The sequence below is a fragment of the Copadichromis virginalis genome, linkage group LG6 (genome assembly GCF_057382275.1).
Source record: "Copadichromis virginalis isolate Kocher_CV1m ecotype Utaka linkage group LG6, C_Virginalis_male_GT1.1, whole genome shotgun sequence".
In the NCBI taxonomy this organism is placed as follows: Eukaryota; Metazoa; Chordata; class Actinopteri; order Cichliformes; family Cichlidae; genus Copadichromis; species Copadichromis virginalis.
This window is the reverse complement of record NC_140623.1, coordinates 43,869,241-43,894,583: the sequence shown is the minus strand read 5'-3', so window position 1 is coordinate 43,894,583 and position 25,343 is coordinate 43,869,241. Positions and strand designations below refer to the sequence as shown.

Below are 25,343 nucleotides of genomic sequence, written 5' to 3'. Positions count from 1 at the left end.
AATAAATTCTTTACAAATCCTACCATGTGGATTCATGGATTTGTTTTTCACATTCTGTCTCTCACAGTTGAAGTGTACCTCTGGTGCAAATTACTGACCTCTGTCATCATTTTAAGTGGGGGAACTTGCACAATCGGTGGCTGACTAAATACTTTTTTGCCCCACTGTATATCATGTTTAACCTGAGTAGTGAAAGACAGCGGGGGTCTGAAAAGGATGAAGCCGGGTGTCCGCTGCTCTCGCCGGGTTGAGTGACCATTGAAACCCCCGGTCAACTATCGAGCGGGTGGTCTAACAGACGTCTTCGAAAATGTCGGCGCACTTTTGCAAATATGTGATGTCTTGATAAATTGAGCAGATATTTGATGTTTGCACAGCTACTTTCTCGCCTGAAAATATGTTCAAAGTTTATTTTGTGACCCAGAAAGATTAATAAGAGTAGTATTAAAAACTTAGTAGCGGCCGCCATTGTTGGAAACTGGAATTGGCTGGGCCGCGCTATGAATCCTGGGATATGGTGGACCACGAAGGACACACCCGACCCATCCTTCTAATTCGGGGAAATGAAGGACGCATTTGTCGGCCACATTTGAAGGAGTTGATGAATTGGGACAGCCTTCGTCGCCTGGCTGTGACGTAATCGGCCTTCAAATGCAGCCTCCGAAGGATTCAGCTGACGTTTTGGGACACAGCTCCACAGACAAAAGCTGACGTCCACCGTCTGTTACCATGGTAACTGACTCAGAGTTTCAGTTAACCCTAAAAGTGTTTATGTGGCGCGCTCACTTCATACCTGCCATGCGCTCACTTCTCCTGCCTCAGGGCAGATCCATGTTCAGGTGTGACAAACAGAGAGCACGAGAGCACGGATGAAATCAGTTTTATTGATCAGGAACATAAATAAGACGAAGGTGTCACTGTACACAAACCAAAGTCCAAATAAATAAGAGTCACAGCAATAAATTAAAGCAGGACGTGGACGACAGACTGCAGTTCGATGGCTATTTACACACGTTTTTACACAGTTTGTCGCTTGCTTCACGCCTCGCTTCACGCCTCGCTTCACATTTTTCTTCTTCACATTTCAGGAATTTTATTTTTAAAAAAAGAAAAAACAAACAAACCAAACAGCACGAAGCAGCGGCTCGCTTCCAGAAACCTTCGAGTCCCATTTTTCCACACAAACAGTCCCAGGGCTCCCGCAGGCCGTGACCGCTGAAGCCCCCGAGCTCGCATTTGGTTCTGCCGGGTCTGTGCGGCTCCGGTCGAACTTCAGCCTCTCTTTCTGAAAATGATTCTATGCCGGTGCCCTTACACAGACAGGAACAGGAAGCAGGTCATCACCTGCGAGCTGCCGAGCTGAACCTTGAGGATCAGGCTCGACTCCACCTTCAGGTTCATCTGCGTACAATCATGGGCGGAGCGGCGGGGAACATCAAACAGAACACGACACCCGGACACGAACGCTGCAGAGCTCCAGCATGCAGCCGCCCGCCAATGCCAGCGAGCCAGCGGCTGCAGCTTTCATAGTCCAGCTCCGTGTCCCCACACACACACACACACACACACACACACACACACACACACACACAGCAAACAAAATCTGATGTAAACATTGTTTTAGAGAAAAAAGGAACAAAACAAAACACACCTGAGACTAGCTCCTCCCCATTCTGTCGCTAAGCACTTATGTTACTCTGCAGAAGCCACACCCCTTGACCTGTCTTTGTGATGATGTCACCACCAGCCAAGTCAGTTGCAACTTGATGTTTTCTACATCCCTCCAACGGGAGGCAGATCGGCACCACGACCACATGGAGCGTGAGCTACGAGCCTGCTCACCTCTGACAGCCGAAGACACAATCAGGTGTAAATCAACTGGTTAACCAGACCACTGGTTAACCAGACCACTGGTTTCACCGCTGCGTCCCTGTGGCGTGGCCCTGCTAGCATCACATGCAAAACAGGGGAAAGTGCTAGCTTAACTAAACCATCACCTCTTCATTGTTGTGCGGTTTCAGACCATTTAGTCTTCATTTAACAGAATGCGAACCCCGGGCTAGCAGGCTAGCGCTGTGTTAGCCTGCATGCTAACAATTAACAGTGCATCATTCCTATGTGTCTGAGTTGTGTGCTTGAAGCTAACAATGACTCAGCAGTTCTGTCCTGGTTCTAAACCAGCCGTCGGTGTGAACGAGAAGCTAGGAGTAAGTTCAACTTTACACAGCTTCATCCCTACTAACGAGCTAATCAGGTGAGTTTTATTAACTGGAGCCAGAGCTAGGCTAACACTGCACTATCGGGACGACAAACTAAGTTATTAGCTTTAAAGACAAGAGCTAACAGGACAAAGGGTCAGTATCTTTTTTCATGGACTGAAACATCCTGATTATTAGTCGCTTGCTCTAGCTAGCCGAGGGTTAGCTTCAGTCAGATAAACCCAGCTAATTAGCTAAAAACAGTCATAATATGATCATTAGCATGAAATAAACAGTGATTATTTGTTTGAGGGACCAGCGGCACATCTAGGAAGCTGTGGCTCATTATTGGATGGAAGGAGCTCGTCGTACCGCGGCAGAGATGAAACCATCGATTTGCACCAGTCGGACTCTATCTAAAACTTTATTGATGCGCGTAGAGACCGAAACGGCATGATTATATATTTCTAAACTTTTGTACGAAAGTGAAAGAAAAAAAATGCTGAACTGATTCTACAGTAGATGGATGGCATTTTCATCAACGCCTGGTGAACCCTTTGTGATGTAGTCTGTTTATAAGGAGCTAACACAGACAGACGGACAGCACACACCTTCAGTACCTCCAACTTCAGGTGTTCAGGTAAAAACATCCCGACGAAAAGCGCTGCTCTTCTTCTTCATCTACCCGAAGTCGAACTACCTGCTGCTGAAAGTCATCACAAAGTTCATCCCACCTCTGAAAAGAGTTCAGATTGCTAAACCTACACAGACACAAACATCCCTGTTCCCTTTGTCAGGTGTTCATGATTTAAGGTAGTTCAGGTGAACTCAAACCAGAAAAGAAAGCGTTGTTGCATGGAGAGTTGTAGTCCGACGGCAAGGAGTGGTCCAACTGAAGCCAGCAGGCGAGAGGAAGCTTAATGTGTTCGCTCGCCAGTACAATCCGGCAATGAATGACATCGTCCAAAGGTGCGACAGTTTAATCCTAATCCTGCACTCCTAACAGCATGCAGGTACAAAAACTAAAAAAACAAAAGCCCCACACTCCAAGGTGATTCGCTGAATGTACTGGCATTCAGAGCCACAGAACGGAGGCGAGGACGGGCCAGCAGAGAAGAGGGATGACAATGCGTCTGCGTAAGCGAGGTTTCTAACACTATGAGAACTGGCGGTTGGCGAGTTGTTTAACGCTCTGATTCTGGAGTACGGTGATGACGCAACAGGCGCTCACTATGCGGAGAAAAAAAGACAGCGTCAGCATCAGCTTGGACCCCTGGAGGGGTCGGGTTCAGGTGACCCGTAGTGGGATCAGAAATCAAGACACGAGTGCGAACAAAGAATCCAGCCCAGGCACAAGTTTTTAAAACCCACCCACCCAACCCAAGAAAAAGAACTTTTGGCTTTGTGGTTATATACAGTGATTTCCTGTGGACACAGTCTGATGTCCATTAAGGATCCACAGGCGTGCAGGACTGGATGTTGGCGACCCGGCGCCGGCATCAAAGGTCAGGGTCAAGTCTTCAGGCCAAGAGGGGGTGGAGCTAACCGTGAATCTACTGTACAAGTGTTTATGGGTGTAGTGATTTTCCAGTCAGCTTTATCTGTAACTGTTGTGTGGGTATGACCCTCTACTAGCTCCGCCCCCTTCCTCTAGCACCACCCCCAGCTACTGGTGCACTTCGTTGGCGATCAGACTGTCCTCCCCCGACTGGAAATCCGCCTCATTGATGCTGTTCCCTCCATTCAGCATCTCCTCATCCTGCGATGACCCTCGGTCCTCCTCGCTGCTCCCTCCGCCAGGCTCGTCCGAGTTGGGGTCCTGGAGGACCTGGGCGATGTACATCTGCTGCTGTTGCTGGAAGGAACATAAAAACAGGTCAACCACCAGGAAGAGACATGACCACAAAGAGAACTGTGACGTGATCCGATTTCTATAAAAACGTGTTGTTTGCTATCTTCTTGATGCATGCTCAATCATCCAGGTGAGTAAATCTCCAAAAGTCAATTCTGATTGATTGTTGATTCTCAACAACCACTGATCAAAGACCATGGGTACCATTCACAGAGAGTTGGGGAATGGCAGCTTAGCCTTCTTAGACTGTGAGATTTCCATCAGTAATGGAGGACATCTAAAAGCTGACGTGTACCGTAAACCTACACATACGGATCAGTATTTAAGGTTTGACTCTCATCATCCACTGGAGCACAAACTGGGTGTCATCAGGACGCTACAACACAGAGCGAACACCATCCCCACTGACACAGCAGCCAGGGAGGCAGAAGAACATCAAGAAGGCCCTGAGTAAATGTGGTTATCCCAGCTGGACTTTTGTCAAAGCTGGGAAGGCGCCTAAAGAAAGCTCCAGCTGATCCAGGAGAGAAGGACAACCGCTGCCCAAGCGAAAACCTGTAGTGATCGCGTACGTGTCAGGAGTATCGGAGCAGCTGAGACGCATTTTTTCTAAACACCGGGTCTCTGTGGCTTTTAAACCCCAAAACACGCTGCGCCAAAAACTGGTCCACCCCAAGGATCGGGTCCCCCGACACAAACAGAGTAACATAGTGTACGCTGTTAAGTGCAGGAGGAGTGCCAGGATTTATACGTCGGGGAAACCAAACAACCTCTGGCTACAACACAGCAGAGCCACCTCGTCAGGCCAGGACTCTGCAGACTATCTACACCTACAGGCCAGTGGACACTCTTTCAATGATGAGGATGTAACATCCTGGACAGGGAGGAACGCTGGTTTGAGGGCGGAGTCAAGGAGGGAAAGACCATCTCTGAATCAAGGAGGGGCCTAAGGGTACATCTGTCACCATCTTACAATGCTGTGATTGCAGCCATTCCCCAACTCTCTGTGAATGGGACTCATGGCCATTGATCAGTGGTTGTTGATCAGTGGTCATGAGAATTTGCATAATTAAGATTAAGGAGCTGACCTCCCAGCCCATTGTTCCTCAGTGGGCTGGTTTCAGTCATTATGCAAATGTCCTGTTTATAAGATTGGAAACCTGAGACTGAAGAAGTCACCTGGATGATGATGAAACGTTTCTCCCACTGAAAATGTCCAGATGAACAGAATCAACTTTTGGAGTGTTGTTTGCTAGTTGTGATTCATAAAACTTGTGTATCTCAACAAGTAGGGAACCATCGGTAACTTAGGTCCAAGGTTTTCTAGAGAACTAGAAAGAATGTTTTATTAGCTTATGGATAAAATCAAGAACTACAAATCTGTTCTCCCTTCAGTGCAGTGATTGAGAGACAAGTTAAATAAGGTAAGAGCAGATCTTTGAATTTGAGCTTGGTGCTTTTTGAACCTTTCAGTGTTTTATGAGCTGTACGGGAGGATCAGTCCAGGAAAGGCATTCTGATAAAATCTCACACCATCTCCTAGTTTGTCTCAGTTTTGGTTTGCTTTGGTGAGTCTGCCTGCCTTTCTGGGCCCACAGACTCAAACAGCTGTGAGTGTGTCTAAGGCGGACTAACCGAAGGCCTCAGCGGCCCCGATCTCCGGCGGTACTGAGACCCGTTTGATGAAAACCTGGGGGAGTGGTTTGTTGCAATCCCAATAAAGACAACATGCGTCACCTGAGATTTGGTGGTGGGTGAGGACGAGGGACGAGCTGGACGTCCGTTCTCGACAGCGTCCACGTCGTTCTCCTTTGTGTCGATCTGAAATGGAGATGCTCGGAATAAGACGCTGGCGTTCACACATTGCACACTAACCTTCATCGCACTGCTGTCGTACCTTGTAGTTGTGAGCGCTGAGGTACTTGAAGTGTCCGAAGCAGACGTGAGACAGACAGACCACAATGGTGACGATCAGCACCACGAGCGTGAACATGGAGGTCGGCGTGTCGAAGCCTGAGAGCACATTAGCAGTTAGCTATGGTCAGCAAATAACAACTTCCTGTCGCGAATACTAACACATCATTTTTTTAGTTCTGCTGGATTTAAAACAGCTCATCCTTTCACCGAGGGTGTGGTTAACTTCACTAAAGGAGTCACCTCAGAAAACTGCCTCACGTTACCCCGGATTTATCGCCTATTTGTATCCGACCAGGTGAGAGTGAGGTTGAACCATGACCCACAAATGTCCTCTGAAAACACCGGGCAATCAGTGTGAGGACAAGTATGGTTAACCACATTTACTCGGCGATGCTATCGAACGCCATCCACGGAGACGACATCTTGTCATCAGGGTGTAATAATAGCCAGTACCCACTGGCAGGACTGTCAGACCCCCCCAAAACGATAGAAACATTTAAAAAATCCCCCCCCGCCAGAGTTTTACTTGGTCTTGGTCTCGACCTCGACAGACTTTGGTCTTGCTCCCGCTGTCTCCCTCTTGTTGTCTCAGATCGACATAGTGGTCGGAGATTTGGAGTCAACAGTATCCATGACACACAACGAGAGCGCTTTGCAGTGAATCAGAAGAGTCGACTCCCATTGAGCGAGAGCCGGCAACTCAATTAATTTCCCTCCATATTGTGGCCAATCACATGCGAGGATATAGGATAATTATGTGAAAAACAGAGAGGGTGATGGACGTGACGGTCACGTGGAGCGTGCGTCTGTCCTCTCAGTGAGTGAGACAGTGGACGGTGGTGAGGAGGGCTGTGCATCGCAAAAACACATAAATGTGCCCGAGACCTGTACACGAAGCAGCATCTGGCTGCAGTTTAAAGACTTTTTTGTCTCGGTCTCGTCTTGACTTCGTCTTGGTCTCGATACCCACTGGTCTTGGTATTGTCTTGTTATAGTCTACCCCCCCACCCCCCCAAAAAAAGCAACATGTCAGAAACTGCCTTTCACTGTCAGCACTTGTTATCAGTGACAAATGACCAGAACTGTTCAACCTTCTCATTGATCCACTAATAATGAAAACTACAATTAACTACATAAAAGAGAAATTCAGGGATTCAGAGGGTCGGGAGACTCGTAGTGTCCCAGACACTCAGGGATGCTACTGAGCTCTGCAGCTTCTTTCAGAAACATCCTGCAGTCATGAAGGGCGTCTCTGCAGAACAGCTACCTGCACCACTCGCATTACTTTATTGGACTCATCAAACAGTCTAAGCGGCCGTCCTAAGCGGCCGTCCTAGGCGGCGCGGCAAGGAAGGTCTGACACAGCTGTGGTGGGCGGGGCTTACCTGTGCGTACAGTGGAGAAGAACAGCAGCCAGAAAAGGCAGAGGATGGGTGCTGCCACCACTTGGGTGACGGCTCCAGAGTGGATCTTCTTGTCCAGTTTGGAGGGCAGGTAAGCGTAGTACATGTTGTATCGGTCCACCAAGTGTTTCAGCAGCATGTACATCAGACCTGCGGGTGAACAGGTGAGCTGAATACCCCTGACGTCATGCTGGACCTGCTTTTATTCTGACTTGAGACTTTACGGGAACAGGAATTAGACTATTTTCAGCCACCGTCACACTTTACACTGACTTGTATGACTTCACCTGGATGCTAGTACTACTACTACTTCAACACCTGTACTGTTACTCTAAACATGTACTGACTAACAGTTACTGCAGTGCTGGACTGACCGAAGGGCACGATGATGGGGCAGGTGATGCTGTAGGCCATCACCACTGTGAAGACGTTCATCATCCAGGCATACGCTGCTCCGAACTGAAACTCGTAGGCCTGATGCTGTAGGGACGACAGACAGGGTTACAGTCAGAGCAGCGCCCCCTGTGGGCTGAAAGCTTTACCGCACCACCATAAACTTCTCAGTGAGTGTGTCCTCACCCTCTTGACGTTGCGGCGGTCGGCAGCAGAGCGAGCCAGGCACAGCCGGATCATGTACATGAGCAGGCCGGGGATCCTCAGCAGGTCCATGGCATTTCCGATGAATGCGGAGGCGATAACGTAGTTGACGAAGAAGGCGCCGTTATCTGGCAGAAAGACGCACCTGCAGAAACACAGTGGTTTTCAGTGAGCGGTAACAACCGTCAAACTGTAGGCTGGAAACAAAACATAACTCACTCAAATCGGACTTTAGCATCAGCCAGGAACTTCCTGTCAAAGAGCCAGCGGAAGAAAACGTCCAGACTGGAAAGCACAGACAGAAATGCTTTAGTAGAGGTCAAAGGTCAGTCAGGTTTCACACTCTTTAGAGCCACAAGATCTGTTACCTGCTGAGGCCGAGAGATGGCAACAACAGAACCATGAAGATCAGGAAGGTGTAACACTTATGCATGGTTGTCCTGTTTTCTCCAGACCTGCACACACCGACAGGTGAAACAGAAACTGTGAGATGGACGGAACCAGGAGCAAACCACGGGCAAACGGGGACAAAGCGTGGGCAAACGGGGACAAAGCGTGGGCAAACGGGGACAAAGCGTGGGCAAACGGGGACAAAGCGTGGGCAAACGGGGACAAAGCGTGGGTAAACGGGGACAAAAAAAAAAAAGAAAAGAAAAGAAAAATGGGATGAAGCGTGCCCAATAACGCAGGGGATAAAAAACAAAACATGGCAAACACTGAGGTCAGATACAAGCGTCACTCGACTTTAATCATCACTGGGACTCTACAGGAAATGACTTTAAATGGGACCTTCGACTTATTTATTTCTAGTTTCACGGTGTGTGCTACTCTCACAAATAACAAAGTGATGAAGAGCAGCAGTGGAAGCAGCTGTACCTGGTCCAGTGAGCCTCGAAGAAAGCAGAGTAGTAGACGATGGTTGGCAGCAGAGCAGAGAAAGCCCAGAGCAGCAGGGTGGGGAAGAACTGAGTGACGATGGGGTTCTGTTCAAGAAACCAAGAAAAACAATTCATCCGACCAAACATCCACCCAATCAACCCAAACCATTCACCAACAAGCATTGATCCAAGCACCCAACAGACAGAGAGCACAGAGTCAGAGCTGAAGGAATCGGCCTGAAGCCGGACTATACACCTGCTTCACGCTTCTTACATTCAGATACTCGACGGGCTTGGTGACGTTGAACTTGTCCATGGTGGAAATGATGATTGCGGGCGTGGTGAGGAAGAAGAGCAGAATGAAGAGGATGCAGTTGATGACAAAACAACGGATCCACCAGGAGATCCCGCCCAGTGAAAGGTGTTCCCTACAGGAAGGAACACAGAGTAAGCTGATCTCAAAGGGCGCATTTATTTGTCCAAAGTTTCAGGTGGGCGGAGCGTGCGGACATACCAGCGGACATTCTGTGGGTCGGGTGCGTACGAAACACTCCAGTTATGAACGTGAAGAACCTCGCTGAACTGAGAGGAACGTGGCTCCTGACGACATCGACACCCCTGAACCTGACAGGCGTTAAAGTCCTTCAAAATGCTGAGAAAAGAAGAGCCGTGAGCAGAGGTGAGGTCGAAAACATGACAAGGATTCGAATGTGAGGGGTGTGGCTAACGTGAGGTGGAGGCAGGTGGGACATTTCGTTAGAGAAAACTATAAAAACCATAAAATATTTAACGATCGCCAAATGAGAAGTTTCTGAGGAGAAAAATAGGGGGAGGAGTCTGAGACAGATAAAGAGGAAGTGAAGCGAGTGGCTTACATGGCAGTCATGGCCTCATTCTGGAAGGTGACAAAGGCCATGCCCAGAGGCTTGGTGTGGACCTTTTCCTTCTCCTTCCTGTACTCCTCCTTGAGTTTGGCCTCCCTCTTGGTGTAGTAGCTGACCGCCTCCTCCTGCAGACCACAGAAAAGCATCAACAAACTGCCACCTGACATGCTAACATTAGCACGTTAGCATTTGAATTATGTGGGTAAAGCTTGGCGATGTCATGACGACTTGCAGGACAGGTGAAGTAACCCTGAAGTCCAGCGTGCTGCTCCTGGACTCATCATTCTGAGTACCAGCTCGCCATTTTCTGTATTGGCGGCATTTTAACAACGGAAACACCACAACATAACGCAGAGACACGCGACGCAGGACAAAATCATTGCGCAGTTGATGAACTGAAGGGAATGTGCAGAAACGTCGCTGTATAATGAGCCCAGCTAGCTAGTTAGCAGCTGCTGATGTGACCGCGCACGGTTCTGCCATGGGGGCGATGTCTTTGTTTTTACCTCCTCACAGCCAGCGATGGCGCAACAGCAGAGGTGTCCGCAGGGCTTGGGGTTGATCATGGTGGGAACGTGTTCTTTAGCCATCAGGTCGGTAAAAAACTTCTTGCTGCGCTCCGTCTTCTTCCTGCAAAACACGAATGAAGTCATCAGGTGACGACGTGGAGCACTTTCCTGCTCGTGTCAGATGCTTACTCCTCGGCGCACTTTAGCAATAACGATATTTGGAATGAATGTAGCTTGTTTGCAGCTCTGGAGGCCAGGATCACTGAATTGGAGACTGGGCTTCACACCCTCATAAAAACCCGTAGTTAGCCAGGCTCCTGTAGCCGGGGCAGCTGAAGGTAACGTAGGCCATGCTAGCTGACCAGACTTGAATTTCACATAAGGAGCAGTTTAGTTAATCAGAAGACAAACAGGTCTGGATAAACCTGCTAAAAGAAAAAAAAAAGAAAAAAAGCTGTGTAGCGACAACAAGCAATGTGAATAAAAACAAACCTGGGTTAAAGTTGTCAGCAATGATTCAACTAAAGTCTGCAATTTGTTTTTCATTGGCTGTGGCTCTGCAGCACAGATCAAATCATCAGTCTTCATGTAAACACCTGTGATTGGTTGTGCAAAAGGTCAAAGGTCTGCTTGAATCAGTTTAGAGCAGCAAAAAATTTTCTTGGAAAACTTAAAAGAAAAAAGCTCCTATTTACAGTATTTTATTTTTCTGATCTCTGTCTCTCTTCCACAGCATGTCTTTATCCTGTCTTCCTTCTCTCACCCCAACCAATCACAGCAGATGGCCCCGCCCCTCCCTGAGCCTGGTTCTGCCGGAGGTTTCTTCCTGTTAAAAGGGAGTTTTTCCTTCCCACTGTTGCCAAAGTGCTTGCTCATAGGGGGTCATATGATTGTTGGGTTTCTCTCTGTATCTATTATTGTAGGGTCTCCCTTACAATATAAAGCATGTTGGTGCTCTATAAATAAAATTGAATTGAAATGATTTGACTGCTGGAGATTTATCGGGTCCAACTGGTCGATGTGGAGTCAGAAACAAGGCTTCTGGAGCGGAGCTGAACATGACAGCAGTAATCTGTATTTAGATTACTGCAAGGTGGAAAAGACAGAATGCTTGTGAAGAGCTTGGAGATGTTCACACAGCTCAGGGGTCAAAACCAGCTGATCGATGCATTTCTACTTATAAACGTGATGCGTTCAGAGTCTCACATTTTCATGCATATGAATGATTACTGTGTGGGTGTGTGAGATTTTACTCCCAGCATGCACTGGGCCTCACCTTTCAGCGTTCAGAGCCATCAGTTTGGCCACGTTATAGCAGATCCGAGCCTCGAGCACCGTGCAGTTCTCGTACGCCTGCCTGCAGGACACAGAGGAGGCACACCACCATCAGAACAAGCGTTCGATTCCTGCACCCTCCCACAGCAGCGCTGCAGGACTCACAGCTCATAATCATCCTCCTTTATCTGATGCTGGGCCTCGTGCAGTGTCTGAAACAAGCTGCTTTAGCCCTGCCCCCTTTCACTTTCATCTGACTGGCCATGTGCCCCAGATGACCATATTAGGGACATCCCTTCTGAATGAAACTGTGATAAGCTGAGTGTTCAGGGCAGACTCATGGGGGTTACACTCATCATCACAAACTCGGAGCAGGAGAACAGCTCCGTGCAGTCACTGACAGGAGAGCGTGGAACTTACTCAAAGTGCTGTTTGATCTGACTCTCCTCGGCATACTTGGAGATGCCGTTGATGAACAGAGTGCGTTTCACCTGCAAGACACAAAACTGGGATTACCGCACGGCTAAGCGCACAAATGCCGCGTCCTCAGAGTTCACGGACTTCCTACCAGGTCGTCCTCCTTGTAGTGCATCTTAGACGTGTGCCTCCTCATGCTGTAGACGGTCAGCAGCAGATACATGAAGGCAAACGTGGTGTGCAGCCAGAGCAGGTTCGTCCTGCAATGTAGCAAACCCCCAGATTACACCTCTCAACAGGAAGGTTCACAAGCTTTTACTCTGAAACATCTGCAGGAAACAACGCCGTGATTAACAAAGCAAAGAAGAAGATATGAAATCTCACCCAGACTTCAGGTTGGCTATCGTCGTGCGTCCGAAGCTGTAGGCGTTGTTTTCTGGAAGAAAGCAAAGGTCACATGAAGCCCGAGTGTGCACGAGTGCTTTTCCTAACATCAGCCATTGCATCACCAGATGTGTGCTGGTGGACTTCCAGTAGTCACGGTGTTTATAGTGGGAAAGCTTGAAGTGGAGCTTTATTGGCTTAAATGTCGTTGTGTTGCAAAGACAGAAATAAAACGCAGCGTCTGAGTCACTGAGCGACGTGTTTATTGATGGTTTCATATGCCCGACTCAGCGTGACTTCTTTAAAGCTTCGTCCACGGGTGTTTCTGAATCCTCGAAGGCCATTTCGCCGAGCGGACGCCCTCCATGTGCGTCTGACAGGAAGAGCTTTTATTGTTGACACCCCGCCCCTGGGTCAGCACAGGAAGTCATCATAGCCGCTTTCACCTCCTTACCTACTGCCTGTCACTATGACAAAACCACAGCACGTTTCTAACACGGCACTCGTACTACAGACCAGATGGGACCGAGTCTACCATTAGCCACAGTCTACAGGGCGCAGGGCGCCTACGCCTCTGACCCCACCCACTTTACCTTCTTTGGAGGGTGGTCCAGGTGTTCCTCGGCTGAGGAAAGCATCTTTACTGATAATTCGGACTAAAACATTCAGACAGAAGGCGAGAAGGCGGTGAGTGACACATCGAGACCCGAGACCCTCAGACCGAGTTGCTCTTACCCAGAAGGTCTCCAGAGAAGTTCACGGGCAGGACGATGCCGACCGAGAGGACGCCGACCACGACCAGAAGGCCGATGATGTGACGCTGGAAGGACAAGTAGTAAACGGCGTCTTCGCCACACTTCTCACGAATCTCCTCGTCTCTGCGGCAGAAACAGGAGGAGTCACGGTCTGTTCTTACACTGGGAAATCTGAGCGTCTGTGATGAGTTCACAGTCTGTGGTAACGATGGGACAGTGGAGCTTTCGGTCTGACCGTGAAAGCGAGAAGCCGTTTCCTCATACTCACTTTATTCTGAAGATGGCCGTCAGCCACGAGCAGAAACCCTGAAACACAAACAGGAAGAAGACGACAGCTTTACAGCAAGCGAAACGACAGTGAAAGCCCCGACTGTGCCTGGGATTCCTCATCCTCACAAGCCGCAGGTGTGCAGGTGAGGCCAGTGGGCGGGGCCTCAGCTAACCGTTAGCGGTCGCAGCTCAAAGTACCCAGAGCTGCCGAGCTGAACAATGGCCGATGGATTAGGAACACAGATCACAGACGTACTCTGTGTCCTGCTTTAACCCTGTCACGCATGAATTAAATTCTGACTGAGGTTGTCATAATTCATCCGTGACAAGGTTAAATAACAATAATTACAAAGAAACACGTCAAACATCTGTAGTAACATTAAATGACCAGCAGGTGGCAGGTATGGAGGGACACATCAGTGTCCAACGTAGTGGTTTATGTGCAGGTACACCATCAACACTGACACGGATACAACAACAGCCTTTGAATAGCTGTCCACTGTGGTGGCCGCTATGATGACGCCAGATGATGATGATGTGTGTGCGTTTTGTGAGTTCTGCCCAGTTTGGATGAACTTTGACCCTCTGTCAGCTAACGGCTAACTGTGGCGGAGCAGGAAGAGGAGGGAGTGATGAAGGTGTTCTTACGTTGTCTCTCTGGTCGAAGTCAACAGAGCTGGAAACCGAGGTGAGGCGTTCATAGCGGTCGGGCGTCTCCGAGTGCATCGCCGAGGCAACACTGTGGACACAAACAGGAATGTTAGTATGGGGCCCTCTGACCTTTGACCTCTGTGTGTGACAGCTGGTAAGACTCCAGAGTTCCTTTGAAAATGAGTTTCGAGACACTAAACACAGACGACGGTTCGCCAAGCACAAACCTGGATCGGCACGCCCGCGGCGACCCCGCTCGCTCGATCGCAGTGACCCCGCGCGCTCGACTGAGCAGCGACCCCGCTGTGGTGGCGACCCCGCTCGCTCGATCGCGGCGACCCTTCACTGGGTTCAAATTGACGGATTTGGGAGAAACGGCTTAGAGCCAAACCGTCGGCTCAGCTGGAAACGCAAATAAAGATCTGAGTCACGTCTATCCAACAAAAGCTCTGTGGCGGTCGGTACAGCAGGAACTTCAAGCTTCAAACCGCTCAGGAACCAGACTTGATCCACCGGACCTGCTACCTCACGTCTTTAACGGTTTCTACGTGTTTCTGCCTCCACTGTCACAGTTTGCAGGTTAAGGACTAAACAGCAGAGTCGGGGGGAAAGTTCAGCGATCTGAAGTCTGTAAACGGCGTTACAAAAATCCAGCCGACAGAAGGAAACGCACAGAGGATGACGGCGCCATTTATACTAGGACAGGAAGTAAAACTGAATACAGAACAGGGACAACTAACAAAGTAAAACAGGAACTAAGCGACAATAACTCGGGAACGTCAGACACAAAAACCTGACATGGGGAAACACACAGGAGGAATGTGAGGGAACTAACGCACTCGAACACGACAACAACACGAAACTAAGAGCCAAACGGAGAACAGCTGACATCACAACACACAAGAACTTCAGAGAGTCGGGGTCCAGAACTGCAGGACCACCACAAAGGTGGGAATCACCATGGCAACCAGTGACCCCAATAATGATCGGCTGTTCTGTAGTGCTGACATCTTTAACGTCGACTACGTTTGCTCTTACGTCTTCAGTTATTATCGTTTTAGCTGCCGACTCTGAGCGTGGGCGTGGCTACGGCACGTTGGGCTACTGAGTCATCTAGCTAGCACGTCACAGGGGTCCACATACGCAGGTAGCCGTTACCTTTTCACCGGCTCATAGTTATCTCTGTCGCGCCTTCGGCTGAGTTTGACACAAACATGGAGAGAAGCGTGGAGTGGTGTTAGCATCACAGCAGGTAGCATAATTACCCATTTCAATGCTGTAAAAACACAGTGTTCATGTGCTGCGGAGGGCGATTAGTGCCTCACTGACACAGTTCAATGTGCCCCGTGGGAGAAATCTGATCCATCTCTTCTTAATAATATGGCGCATGGCAATGAACCATTTTGCCTAAATAGGAAGCCCACTTTGAGCCAAACAAACACAAACACAACAGGAGGATTAAAGTGTTGCAGTTCAAATGTTATGTTTTTATAATTAAACGCTTAAATGTAGCGAGCAGGCTGCTGCGGATAGATCTGTGCAGTCTGTTGGCACTAATAACCTTCCATACAGAAACCCAAACAAGCACAGACTGAAATGCAGAAAAGAGGTGTTAGTGCACCAACCAGAGAGCCCGTTAATCAAACCAGAGGAGGTTAGCAGACAAACCAAACAGGGAGGAAGCAACAACAACATACTATTCCCGCTCCTCCAGGTCGCTGAAACGCTTCTTCAGTCTTCGGGAGAGGAAACAGAAAATAACAAGGAGGTGATGCCAGTGAGAGGGAAACAACCCTGATCAGGTCACACAGCAGGAGCGCATCACGCCCACCACCGCGTTTACACATGGACGCTCAAAGATAGACGCAGCCGCCATGATGTCACTGCGAAGCCTCGGGCTGAAGCTTTCTGCTAACGCCGCCTAATCTTACTGCTAAAACACGCTGTTAACCAATGAGCATCGAGTCAACCAATCAAGGAAGAGTCCCGCTGAGTCGGAGGCTCAGTTTCTTCTATATAGTCAGACTTTTTCCCCAACCAGCGTCGCCACCTGCTGGATATTAGTGAGAACGCAGATTTAAGGAGGCTTCACCTGTCAGATCTTGGAGGCTACGTCCATCTTTAATACTGTCGGTGTTTGTTGGGGGTAGACATGTTACTTGAACCGTGTTTTTACTTGTTCATTGTTAAGTCAAATTGTTAAATGTGTCATTGTGTTTCTTAAATTTGTAAGTCTGAGTGCAAATCTATAGGATCAAGACATTCCTTTGTCTCCGACCACCTCTCCAGCCACTCAGGGGGAGGTTTTACTGCAGATGCATCCTATCTGACAGATCTGTTTCTTGTGTGGTCGGCTTCCTGCCCTTCTGTGGCTTCACTGTGTTGTGCACGGTGAACCAATACAGGAAGTGAACCATATATTGGGTGTGGGGGAGATTACCATTTTGTGACTAAGGATGTTGTTAGAAACAGTTGGAAGTCAGGCACGCACGCACACACACACACGTTCTTGCACATGCATACAGATGTTTACACACACACACACGTTCTTGCACATGCATACAGATGTTTACACACACACACACACACTCTTGCACATGCATACAGATGTTTACACACACACACACACACACTCTTGCACATGCATACAGATGTTTACACACACACACACACACTCTTGCACATGCATACAGATGTTTACACACACACACACACACACACACTCTTGCACATGCATACAGATGTTTACACACACACACACACACACACACACACACACTCTTGCACATGCATACAGATGTTTACACACACACACACACTCTTGCACATGCATACAGATGTTTACACACACACACACACTCTTGCACATGCATACAGATGTTTACACACACACACACACACACACTCTTGCACATGCATACAGATGTTTACACACACACACACACACACACACACATGCACATGCATACAGATGTTTACACACACACACACACACTCTTGCACATGCATACAGATGTTTACACACACACACACACACACACACACACACACACACACACACACACACACACACACACACAGTGCCTTGTCTTAGAACCATCTGGGGGTTTACGGTGGGAGGTGCTTTTGCTGTGATGTGTATTGTGTAAACTGTTTTCCCAATAAAAGGCAGCAAGCGGAGGCCGGATTTGGGGTCAGTCTGGATTCAGAGTGCTTCCTGAGACACTGGCCGGGGCCTCCCTTGCAGCAAGTAAAAGATGTTCGTCTTGTTTTTGTCGTTAACGAGAATACGTTTCTAAACCAGCGGGTCCTGTGGAAGCGCAGACCCAACATTCATATTCAAATGTGGCTTTAAAGCAGCCAAACTGTGTGTGAGTGCCTCCTGTCTGCAGAGCTTCACTGATTCTCGGGTTAATATAACAGCTCACTGATTTCAATGTAGGAAACCTAAAAACAGACAGATTCTAAACTGTCTTTGGTTCACACATCAGAACGATCCATCTCTCAGCTTCCAATTCTTCCTGTCTCACCTCAGGCCTGCACATGTTTATTCGTCACACAAAAAAAAGACTCAGCTTCCTGGACGTCTCCGGCACCCCGTGTGACGGATTAAGCCCGTGAAGCTGTGGTCCAGCTCTGTGATGAAGAACGTTTACAGACTGATTAACCTTCATTTACCTGTCAGCGTCGGTGACCAGCGCCAGGCGGCCATAATCCCACGCAACCTTCCGTAAAATGGAAAAGACGAAGAGGAGCACCTGAGGAGGAAGAGGAAGGAAAAATGGTAAATGGCCTGTATTTGTATAGCGCTTTACTTAGTCCCTAAGGACCCCAAAACACTTTATACCACATCCACACACTGGTGATGGCAGCTACATTATCCACTCTGCCATAGCTCGGCTACAGACTCAGCACCCGAGTGCCTTTATTGTGATCTCGGGTGACTTCAACCATGTATCACTGGACAATACACTACCAACATTCAAACAATATGTGGACTGTCCCACCAGGGGAGAGAAAACTTTAGACTTACTGTATGCTAACGTCAAGGATGCATACAGCTCCTCCTCCCTCCCCCCACTTGGTAGGTCAGATCATAACCTGATTCACCTCACCCCCCGCTATGTGCCAATTGTGAGGAGGGAACCTGTGACCACCAGGACTGTTAGGAGGTGGTCAGAGGAGGCAATAGTGGAACTACAGGGCTGTTTCGAGGTGACCGACTGGGAAACACTCTGTGAGCCTCACGCCGAGGACATCAATGGGCTTACTGAGTGTATCACAGACTACATAACTTTCTGCACCGACTCCATTGTTCCAGCTCAGACTGTTCATTGTTACCCAAATAACAAGCCGTGGGTGACTAAGGACATCAAAGCCCTCCTCAACAACAAGAAGAGGGCTTTCAGAGGGGGCAACAAAGAGGAGGTGAGGAAGGTCCAGGTGTTACTAAAGGACAAGATCAGAGAGGCTAAGGACAATTACAGGAGGAAGCTGGAGTGGAAACTCCAGCAGAACAGCATGAGAGAGGTGTGGAGGGGCATGAAGACCATCACTGGATTCAGGCCAACCAACAGCAGGGGAGCTGAGGGAGGTGAGAATAGAGCTGACGAGTTGAATCTGTTTTTCAATAGATTCGACACCACAGTGTCTGCTCCCACCCCCACAACCTCACCTGCAGTCAGCCTGGAATCCAGAGCCACACCACTGTGCCAGCCTCTCTCTTCACATGAGTCTTCTGATGACTCTGCGGTGGTTGGATGCATCAGCAGGGATGATGAGACAGAGTACCGGGCTGTGGTCGACTCCTTTGTCACGTGGTGTGAGCAGAATCATCTGCAGCTCAACGTGGCAAAGACCAAGGAACTGATCGTGGACTTCAGGAAGACCAGGAAACACTTGACCCCTGTTTCAATCCAGGGGGTCAGTGTTGACATTGTGGAGGACTATAAATACCTTGGAGTTCACATTGACAATAAACTGGACTGGGCTAAAAACACCACAGCACTTTACAGGAAGGGCCAGAGTCGTCTCTATTTTTTGAGGCGACTGAGGTCCTTCAGCATCTGCCAGAAAATGCTGAGGATTTTCTATGAGTCTGTGGTGGCCAGTGCGATCCTCTATGCTGTTGCATGCTGGGGGAGCAGGCTGAGGGTCGCAGATGCCAACAGACTTAATAAACTGATCCGTAAGGCCAGCAATGTTGTGGGGATGGAGCTGGACTCCCTCAAGGTGGTGTCGGAGAGGCGGATGCTGTCCAAGATAAAGACAATGTTGGATAACACCTCCCACCCACTCCATGACATGCTGGTCAGTCACAGGAGCTCGTTCAGTGAGAGACTGAGATTACCGAAAAGCACCACTGAACGACACAGGAAATCATTCCTGCCTGTGGCTCCCTGTACAACGCATCCACTTAACACACTGTTTGCTGCTACAACTACACGTTTCTTTTCCAAATATTTATTTATGAGTGACTTATGTATGTATGTATGTATGTATATATATGTATATATTGTACTATTCTTAGTTAGTGTATTGTCTGTCTTGTCTTAATGTTGGTTTAAAATGGAGCACTGTAACAAAAAATAATTTCCCCCAGGGATCAATAAAGTATTCTGATTCTGATTCTGATTGTAGCCACAGCCGCCCTGTGGCGCACTGACAGAGGCGAGGCTGCTGGACACTGGCGCCACCGGGCCCTCTGACCACCACCAGTAGGCAACGGGTGAAGTGTCTTTCCCAAGGACACAACGACCGAGACTGTCGGAGCCGGGGCTCGAACCGGCAACCTTCCGATTACAAGACGAACTCCCAACTCTTGAGCCACGAAATTTCCGGGGAAAAAAAAGCAGAAATTTCACATCAGTGAACACAAGGAAAGCGGCGGGGCCAGACGGCATCACCGGCCGCCTGCTGCGCTGCTGTGCTGACCAGCTAGCAGGTGTGTTCACTTACATCTTCAACGAGTCCCTGGCGAAGTCTGTGGTCCCCACATGCTTCAAAAGATCCATCATCATCCCTGTGCCCAAGAACAGCAAACCCTCATCCCTGAACGATTACCGGCCAGTTGCACTGACCTCGGTAGTAATGAAGGTGTTTGAGAGGCTGCTGAAGAACATCATCTCCTCCTCCATCCCAGACACCACAGATCCGCTGCAGTTCGCCTACAGATCCAACAGATCCACAGAGGATGCCATCGCCCACGTCCTACACACCACTCTCAGCCACGTGGACAAGAAACAGGGTAACTGTGTGCGAATGCTGTTTGTTGATTACAGTTCAGCGTTTAACACAATAGTGCCCTGCAGACTGTTCACAAAGCTGAGGGATCTGGGACTTAACAGCCGTCTGTGTGCATGGGTGTTGGACTTCCTCACTGGCAGAACTCAGGTGGTGAGGGTGGGCAGGTGCTTCTCCAACAGCATCACCATCAACACAGGAGCGCCTCAGGGATGTGTCCTCTCGCCACTGCTCTACTCACTCTACACTTCAGACTGTGTGGCCACCCACGGCTCCAACACCATTGTGAAGTTTGCTGACGACACAGTGGTGTTGGGTGCCATCTCCAACAACGATGAGGCGGCCTACATGGATGAAGTGAAGAATCTGGCATCGTGGTGCCAGGACAACCACCTCCAGCTGAACGTCAGCAAGACCAAGGAGCTGGTGGTGGACTTCAGAAGGGGTCAGCACAGAGACTACAAGCCCATCATCATCAATGGAGCTCCAGTGGAGAGTATCTTGGTGTCCACATCTCCTCAGACCTGACATGGGCTGCCCACATTCAGGTCCAGACCAAAAAGGCTAGGCAGCGCCTGTATCACCTACGACAACTGAGGAAGTTCAGGGTCTCTCCAAAGATCCTCAGGATTTTCTATACAGGCGCTGTGGAGAGCATCCTCACACAGAACATGACATCGTGGTTCGGGAACAGCTGTGTGAAGGACCAAAAAGCTCTCCAGAGAGTGATCCGTACAGCAGAACGCTGCTGCAGGATTGCTCTCCCCCCGCTTCAGGACACCTACACCAGGAGATGCCGGACTAGAGCAGCGCAGATACTGAAGGACCCGTCCCATCCTGGCAACAAACTGTTCCAACTTCTGCAATCTGGTAGAAGGTTCTGCATCTTCCGGGCAAGGACAGAGAGACTCAAGAGGAGCTTCTATCCCCAAGCCATCCGTGCCCTAAACACACACACCCGCCCTCTCACATCATCTATAATTGACTGAGACAGGACTCTTCCAGACACTAAACCAAGGCACAATGTACATTTCAATTCCTTTAATTTTAAATATGTTTATATTGTCTATCCTGTAAAACAGTCAGATGTCTATTCATATTAATGTACAGAATTCACCTGCTTGCTGCTACTACTGCACATTCACCCAGTGTATATACATACATATATACATACATACATACATACATACATACATACATACATATATATATATATATATATATATATATATATATATATATATATATATATATATATATATATTGTTTTTCCTCTACACCCCCCCCCCCCCCCCAGTTTTTTTGCACATGTCGAGGAGCGTGTCAGGCTACATTTCACTGTGTGTTATACTTGTATAACTATGCATGTGACAAATAAAGGACCTTGAACCTTGAACATCAGACTTCTAACGGAAAAATCCTGCATGCTGCTCTCAGTTAGAGTTCAAAGGTCACTGACACCACCATGTCAGGAAGCCCTCCAGCTGATCTGTGATGTTCACACACTTTGGATGACAGTGTTCTGTCACGTGTGTGTTCACGCCTAACGCCAGTGATGCGAGGACAAAAAGGGAGGCGTGTTTATCCTCCGTGTCTGCGGCGGCAACTCACCAGGAAGCACATGAAGTCGAGGGCGAGCACGGTGGGCACGCCGCCGAAGGGCAGCCCCTGCAGCACGGTGCTGCGGATGCGGGCCGAGTAACAGTAGTCTTTGTACTCGCCGTCGCCATCGGCCGAGCAGTTCTCCTGACCGCTGCACGCGTGGCTGCTGGTAATCGCCATGGTAACGATCAGGGCTCTGAGCATGCTCACTGCCACATCCTCGCAGAGAACCTGAGGGAGAAAAGAGAAGAGATGTGAAACGCTTGCTCTCATGAGGGAGGAGGAGCCACATGACCGCCTGAGATGAGACGGTTGACCGTCAGATCTAACAGCTGTTTTAACACACGGTAAACAAATCTGACCTCTGGTAAACTCGGTGGGATTTTATTCATTCAGCTTTCAGAGGACCGCCTCACGCCACCACCAGGGGACCGCCCTCTCCCCTTCCTCGGCACCCTCTGCACACAGACCTCCATCTTCAGAGGTTTTCGGGTCACTCTGTGGTGGTTGGATGAGTCAGAGTACCCGTGATGTCACGTGATGCAACGACTCAGACTGATCACAAGCTCAGTAATGTTGTGGGGGCGGAGCTGGAAACCCTTAGGGTGGTGTCAGAGAGGCGGATGTTGTCCAAGATAAGTACAATGGTGGACAACACCTCACCCCCACTCCGTGAGGTGCTGGCCAGTCACAGACATTACCCATAATGCACCTCTGAACGACACAGGAAGCCCTTCCTGCCTGTACGCCTCCACTCGATGCACAGCACACGGTGCAGCGGTTACAGCCTGTTTGATATTTCGTGTGTGTGATGTACTCGGACTTTTATAACGAGCTGTCTGTTATAATTTGTATTATTTACAGTAGTTTGGTTGTTACCGTGACCACAGAAGGTTAAAGTATCAGGAGCTCTCTGCAGGCCGACCTCATGATGGAGTCCTCCTCCGTCACTTCACCTGCACTGATCCTGGACCAGCTAATGGGATTTTAAGCTTTTATCCGTCGGGCCTCGTTTCCACACGTGCACAAACGTTTCTGTGAAAGGTTCACACGAGTCTCTGCTGATCACAGTTATGTCACTGAGCCAGCGACGGCCCGAGATCGGAAATCTGCTCTGTTACCGTGTCCCGATGAGATCAGCAGCAGTGGTTCAACGGGCTGAACACACACACACACACACACACACACACGTTTAAACTCATTAAAGCTTCAAACGGAGGAAGTGACACGGCTCGGTGTCCTCCTTCACACATTACAGCTGTTGGAGCAGAGTCAGACACTGGGAGCAAAAAACATTTCAGCCAGAAAAATCAAGAAGTGATGCTGCAGGTGACCGCAGGTGTGTGTCGCTCACACACACACACTCACACACACTCACTCGTATTTACTCATCATTACCTTCAGCACACTGACGAGAGAAGCTGGCAGAGCTCACTACATTTCCCAGCATGCCCCAGCAGCGTCACAGCTTAGCCTACTGATCCCGTTGCTATGGTTACCTTGACTGCAGTCCTGGCCTAGATTTTACGGCTCAATGAGGGCGCTGTCGCTGATGATGTCACAGTTACATCACAGAGCTGGGAAACAAAGGCGGGCCAGCGTGATTTCACTGCTGACCTGGAAACGGTCTGCTGTGAGGGGCGGGACGAGTCACATCCAATCAGAGGCCCCATTACAAACAGCAAGCTCCAGCAGAGACGCGTCGAGGTCCTCGGACAGGACTGAAACTCGTTTCATCCGGTACCCCTCACTCAGACCCAGGCCAGGGCTGACCCAGGGGCGGGGTGTCGACAATAAAAGCTCTTCCTGTCAGGTGACCTGGGTCAGAGGAAGCCGGGTCTGACCGGGCGACCTCAGACACGCTCAGGTCAAAGTGAAGTAAAAGCAGACGAGTCTAAATGAGCGTTAGTGCCACTGAACCGGGAATCTGAACGTGCTTCACGCACACATGAGAGCACCTGATGAGTCAGAGCAGCTTTCCCCCTCAGCGGCTCCTGATGCTCCCGAACAGGATGTAACAGGAAGTCCTCAGAAAAGACAAACAGGAGGAACTCTGAGTCGACTTTCCAGGAGAAAGACTTAAAATCGAGTCCCCGCCCTAAAAGTGCACCTCTGAGAACATTTTCATGACAATTCATCCAGAAGGTTCTGAAATAAACTGAACCAATCACACGGCATCTTTTCCAGAGCTTTCCAACTTCCTGTCCACCGCGCCTGACGTTTACAACCCCAAAGACGGGCGTAGAACAACAACACGTTAAAGGCAGTAAAACGCTCCACACTGCTGCGCTCCCAGCCTGAGTAACGCACGCCGCTTCAGTCCGAAGAGCTGAGCACGCACGGATGTGTCTGCAGCGTGATCAGCTGTGATTGGCTGTGAATGTGTTTTTAGTGCACACTCTGCTTCCAGGACGAGTTTCCGAGTTTTCCCTGAGACCCTCCGCTCCGGCTTGGATCAGATCCAGAACCTGCAGTGACATCTGCAGCCTGCAGGAGGCGCTGGCTCTGCTGCTGCTCTGAGCGCGTGCGGTGACGGTCTGATCTGGAAAATTCCTCCGGTGCAGCGTCACTCAGAGACCCCCCTCCCTCCCTCCCTCCTCTCTGTTGCCATGGTGATGCAGCAGCAGCATGACTCATCTGAAGCCTCCATCAGAGCTGCAGTGCAGAAGACATCCACCCAAAAACACCACCTCTGCCTCCACCCGCCGGGGTAAAACAGCTCCTGCATCAGACCTGATTACAGCCAATCCTGTGGGTCTGTCCCCCCACCATCCTCCTCCAGCTGTGTGTGTGTGTGGGGGGGGTCGACTCTGGTCTCTCACACACACACACACACACACACACACGTTGGTTTTCTATCCTCACAGGTGCGCTGTCACGTTCTGTCTCCTGTTTAGTTTCAGTCTGACGGCGTCCTCGCGCTCACATTTCACCCTCAGGTGCACCAGGCGTGCTCTGATGCTTTTTTTACAGAGCTACAAAAACAAGGAGAGCACGAATATTATGGGCTGCATCATAGCTTCAATAACACAAAGGAATTCTGTGTCATTGAAGCTGTGATGGTCCACTCGTGTGAGCTCAGGCTGACGATGATGAAGGATGTGCGGCAGGTTTGGAGGTGCAGACACACACTGACCTCCAGCATCAGCTTCACACACACTCTGAGAGAGCGTTCCTGTTCATGTTATTCTGTCCACCCTCATTTCCCCTCACAGAGCCACAGGAGCAGACATGTAGCTGCAGACGTCTCCACGATGGAGAAAGGAAAGAAACATCTCACCTTCAGGTGACACGCTCAGGTGATAACGATATAAATCACAAAAATTTAACATTTTCTGTAAATTCCTGGAGTCGAGTGTTTTAACGATGCATGAAACGATACATTTTTAGACATAAGTTGTAACGGCGCCGTTTCTTTGTGAGTATTTATCACACGGCGTGCTGCGGGGAAAAGCCTGTTCTAACGTTTGAGTCTACGGTTTATTTTAGAGCACCTGGCGGCTCTTTT

At 49.3% G+C, this 25,343-nt stretch overlaps 1 protein-coding gene across 2 annotated transcripts in view; it reads right to left on the bottom strand.

The window, feature by feature from the left end:
* Positions 1–864: 864 nt before the first annotated feature.
* LOC146708639 (mechanosensitive cation channel TMEM63B-like) overlaps positions 865–25,343 on the bottom strand; it is a 28,462-nt gene continuing 3,983 nt past the window's right edge. The window contains exons 2-24 of one of the 2 annotated variants that reach the window (XM_085460631.1): positions 21,845–22,066; positions 17,669–17,748; positions 15,688–15,726; positions 13,988–14,078; positions 13,338–13,375; positions 13,050–13,192; positions 12,315–12,366; positions 12,082–12,190; positions 11,934–12,004; positions 11,515–11,595; positions 10,236–10,359; positions 9,721–9,854; positions 9,360–9,497; positions 9,120–9,273; positions 8,844–8,950; positions 8,336–8,422; positions 8,187–8,252; positions 7,950–8,112; positions 7,745–7,850; positions 7,353–7,520; positions 5,948–6,063; positions 5,788–5,871; positions 865–4,053 (exon numbers count right to left, since the gene is read on the bottom strand). In XM_085460631.1, coding sequence (XP_085316757.1) covers positions 3,865–4,053; positions 5,788–5,871; positions 5,948–6,063; positions 7,353–7,520; positions 7,745–7,850; positions 7,950–8,112; positions 8,187–8,252; positions 8,336–8,422; positions 8,844–8,950; positions 9,120–9,273; positions 9,360–9,497; positions 9,721–9,854; positions 10,236–10,359; positions 11,515–11,595; positions 11,934–12,004; positions 12,082–12,190; positions 12,315–12,366; positions 13,050–13,192; positions 13,338–13,375; positions 13,988–14,078; positions 15,688–15,726; positions 17,669–17,748; positions 21,845–22,039 — 2,535 coding nt within the window. In that variant the 5' untranslated portion in view covers positions 22,040–22,066 and the 3' untranslated portion in view covers positions 865–3,864. The remainder of the gene's footprint in view (positions 4,054–5,787; positions 5,872–5,947; positions 6,064–7,352; positions 7,521–7,744; positions 7,851–7,949; positions 8,113–8,186; positions 8,253–8,335; positions 8,423–8,843; positions 8,951–9,119; positions 9,274–9,359; positions 9,498–9,720; positions 9,855–10,235; positions 10,360–11,514; positions 11,596–11,933; positions 12,005–12,081; positions 12,191–12,314; positions 12,367–13,049; positions 13,193–13,337; positions 13,376–13,987; positions 14,079–15,687; positions 15,727–17,668; positions 17,749–21,844; positions 22,067–25,343) is intronic. The other variant, XM_085460632.1, reaches the window with a different exon arrangement.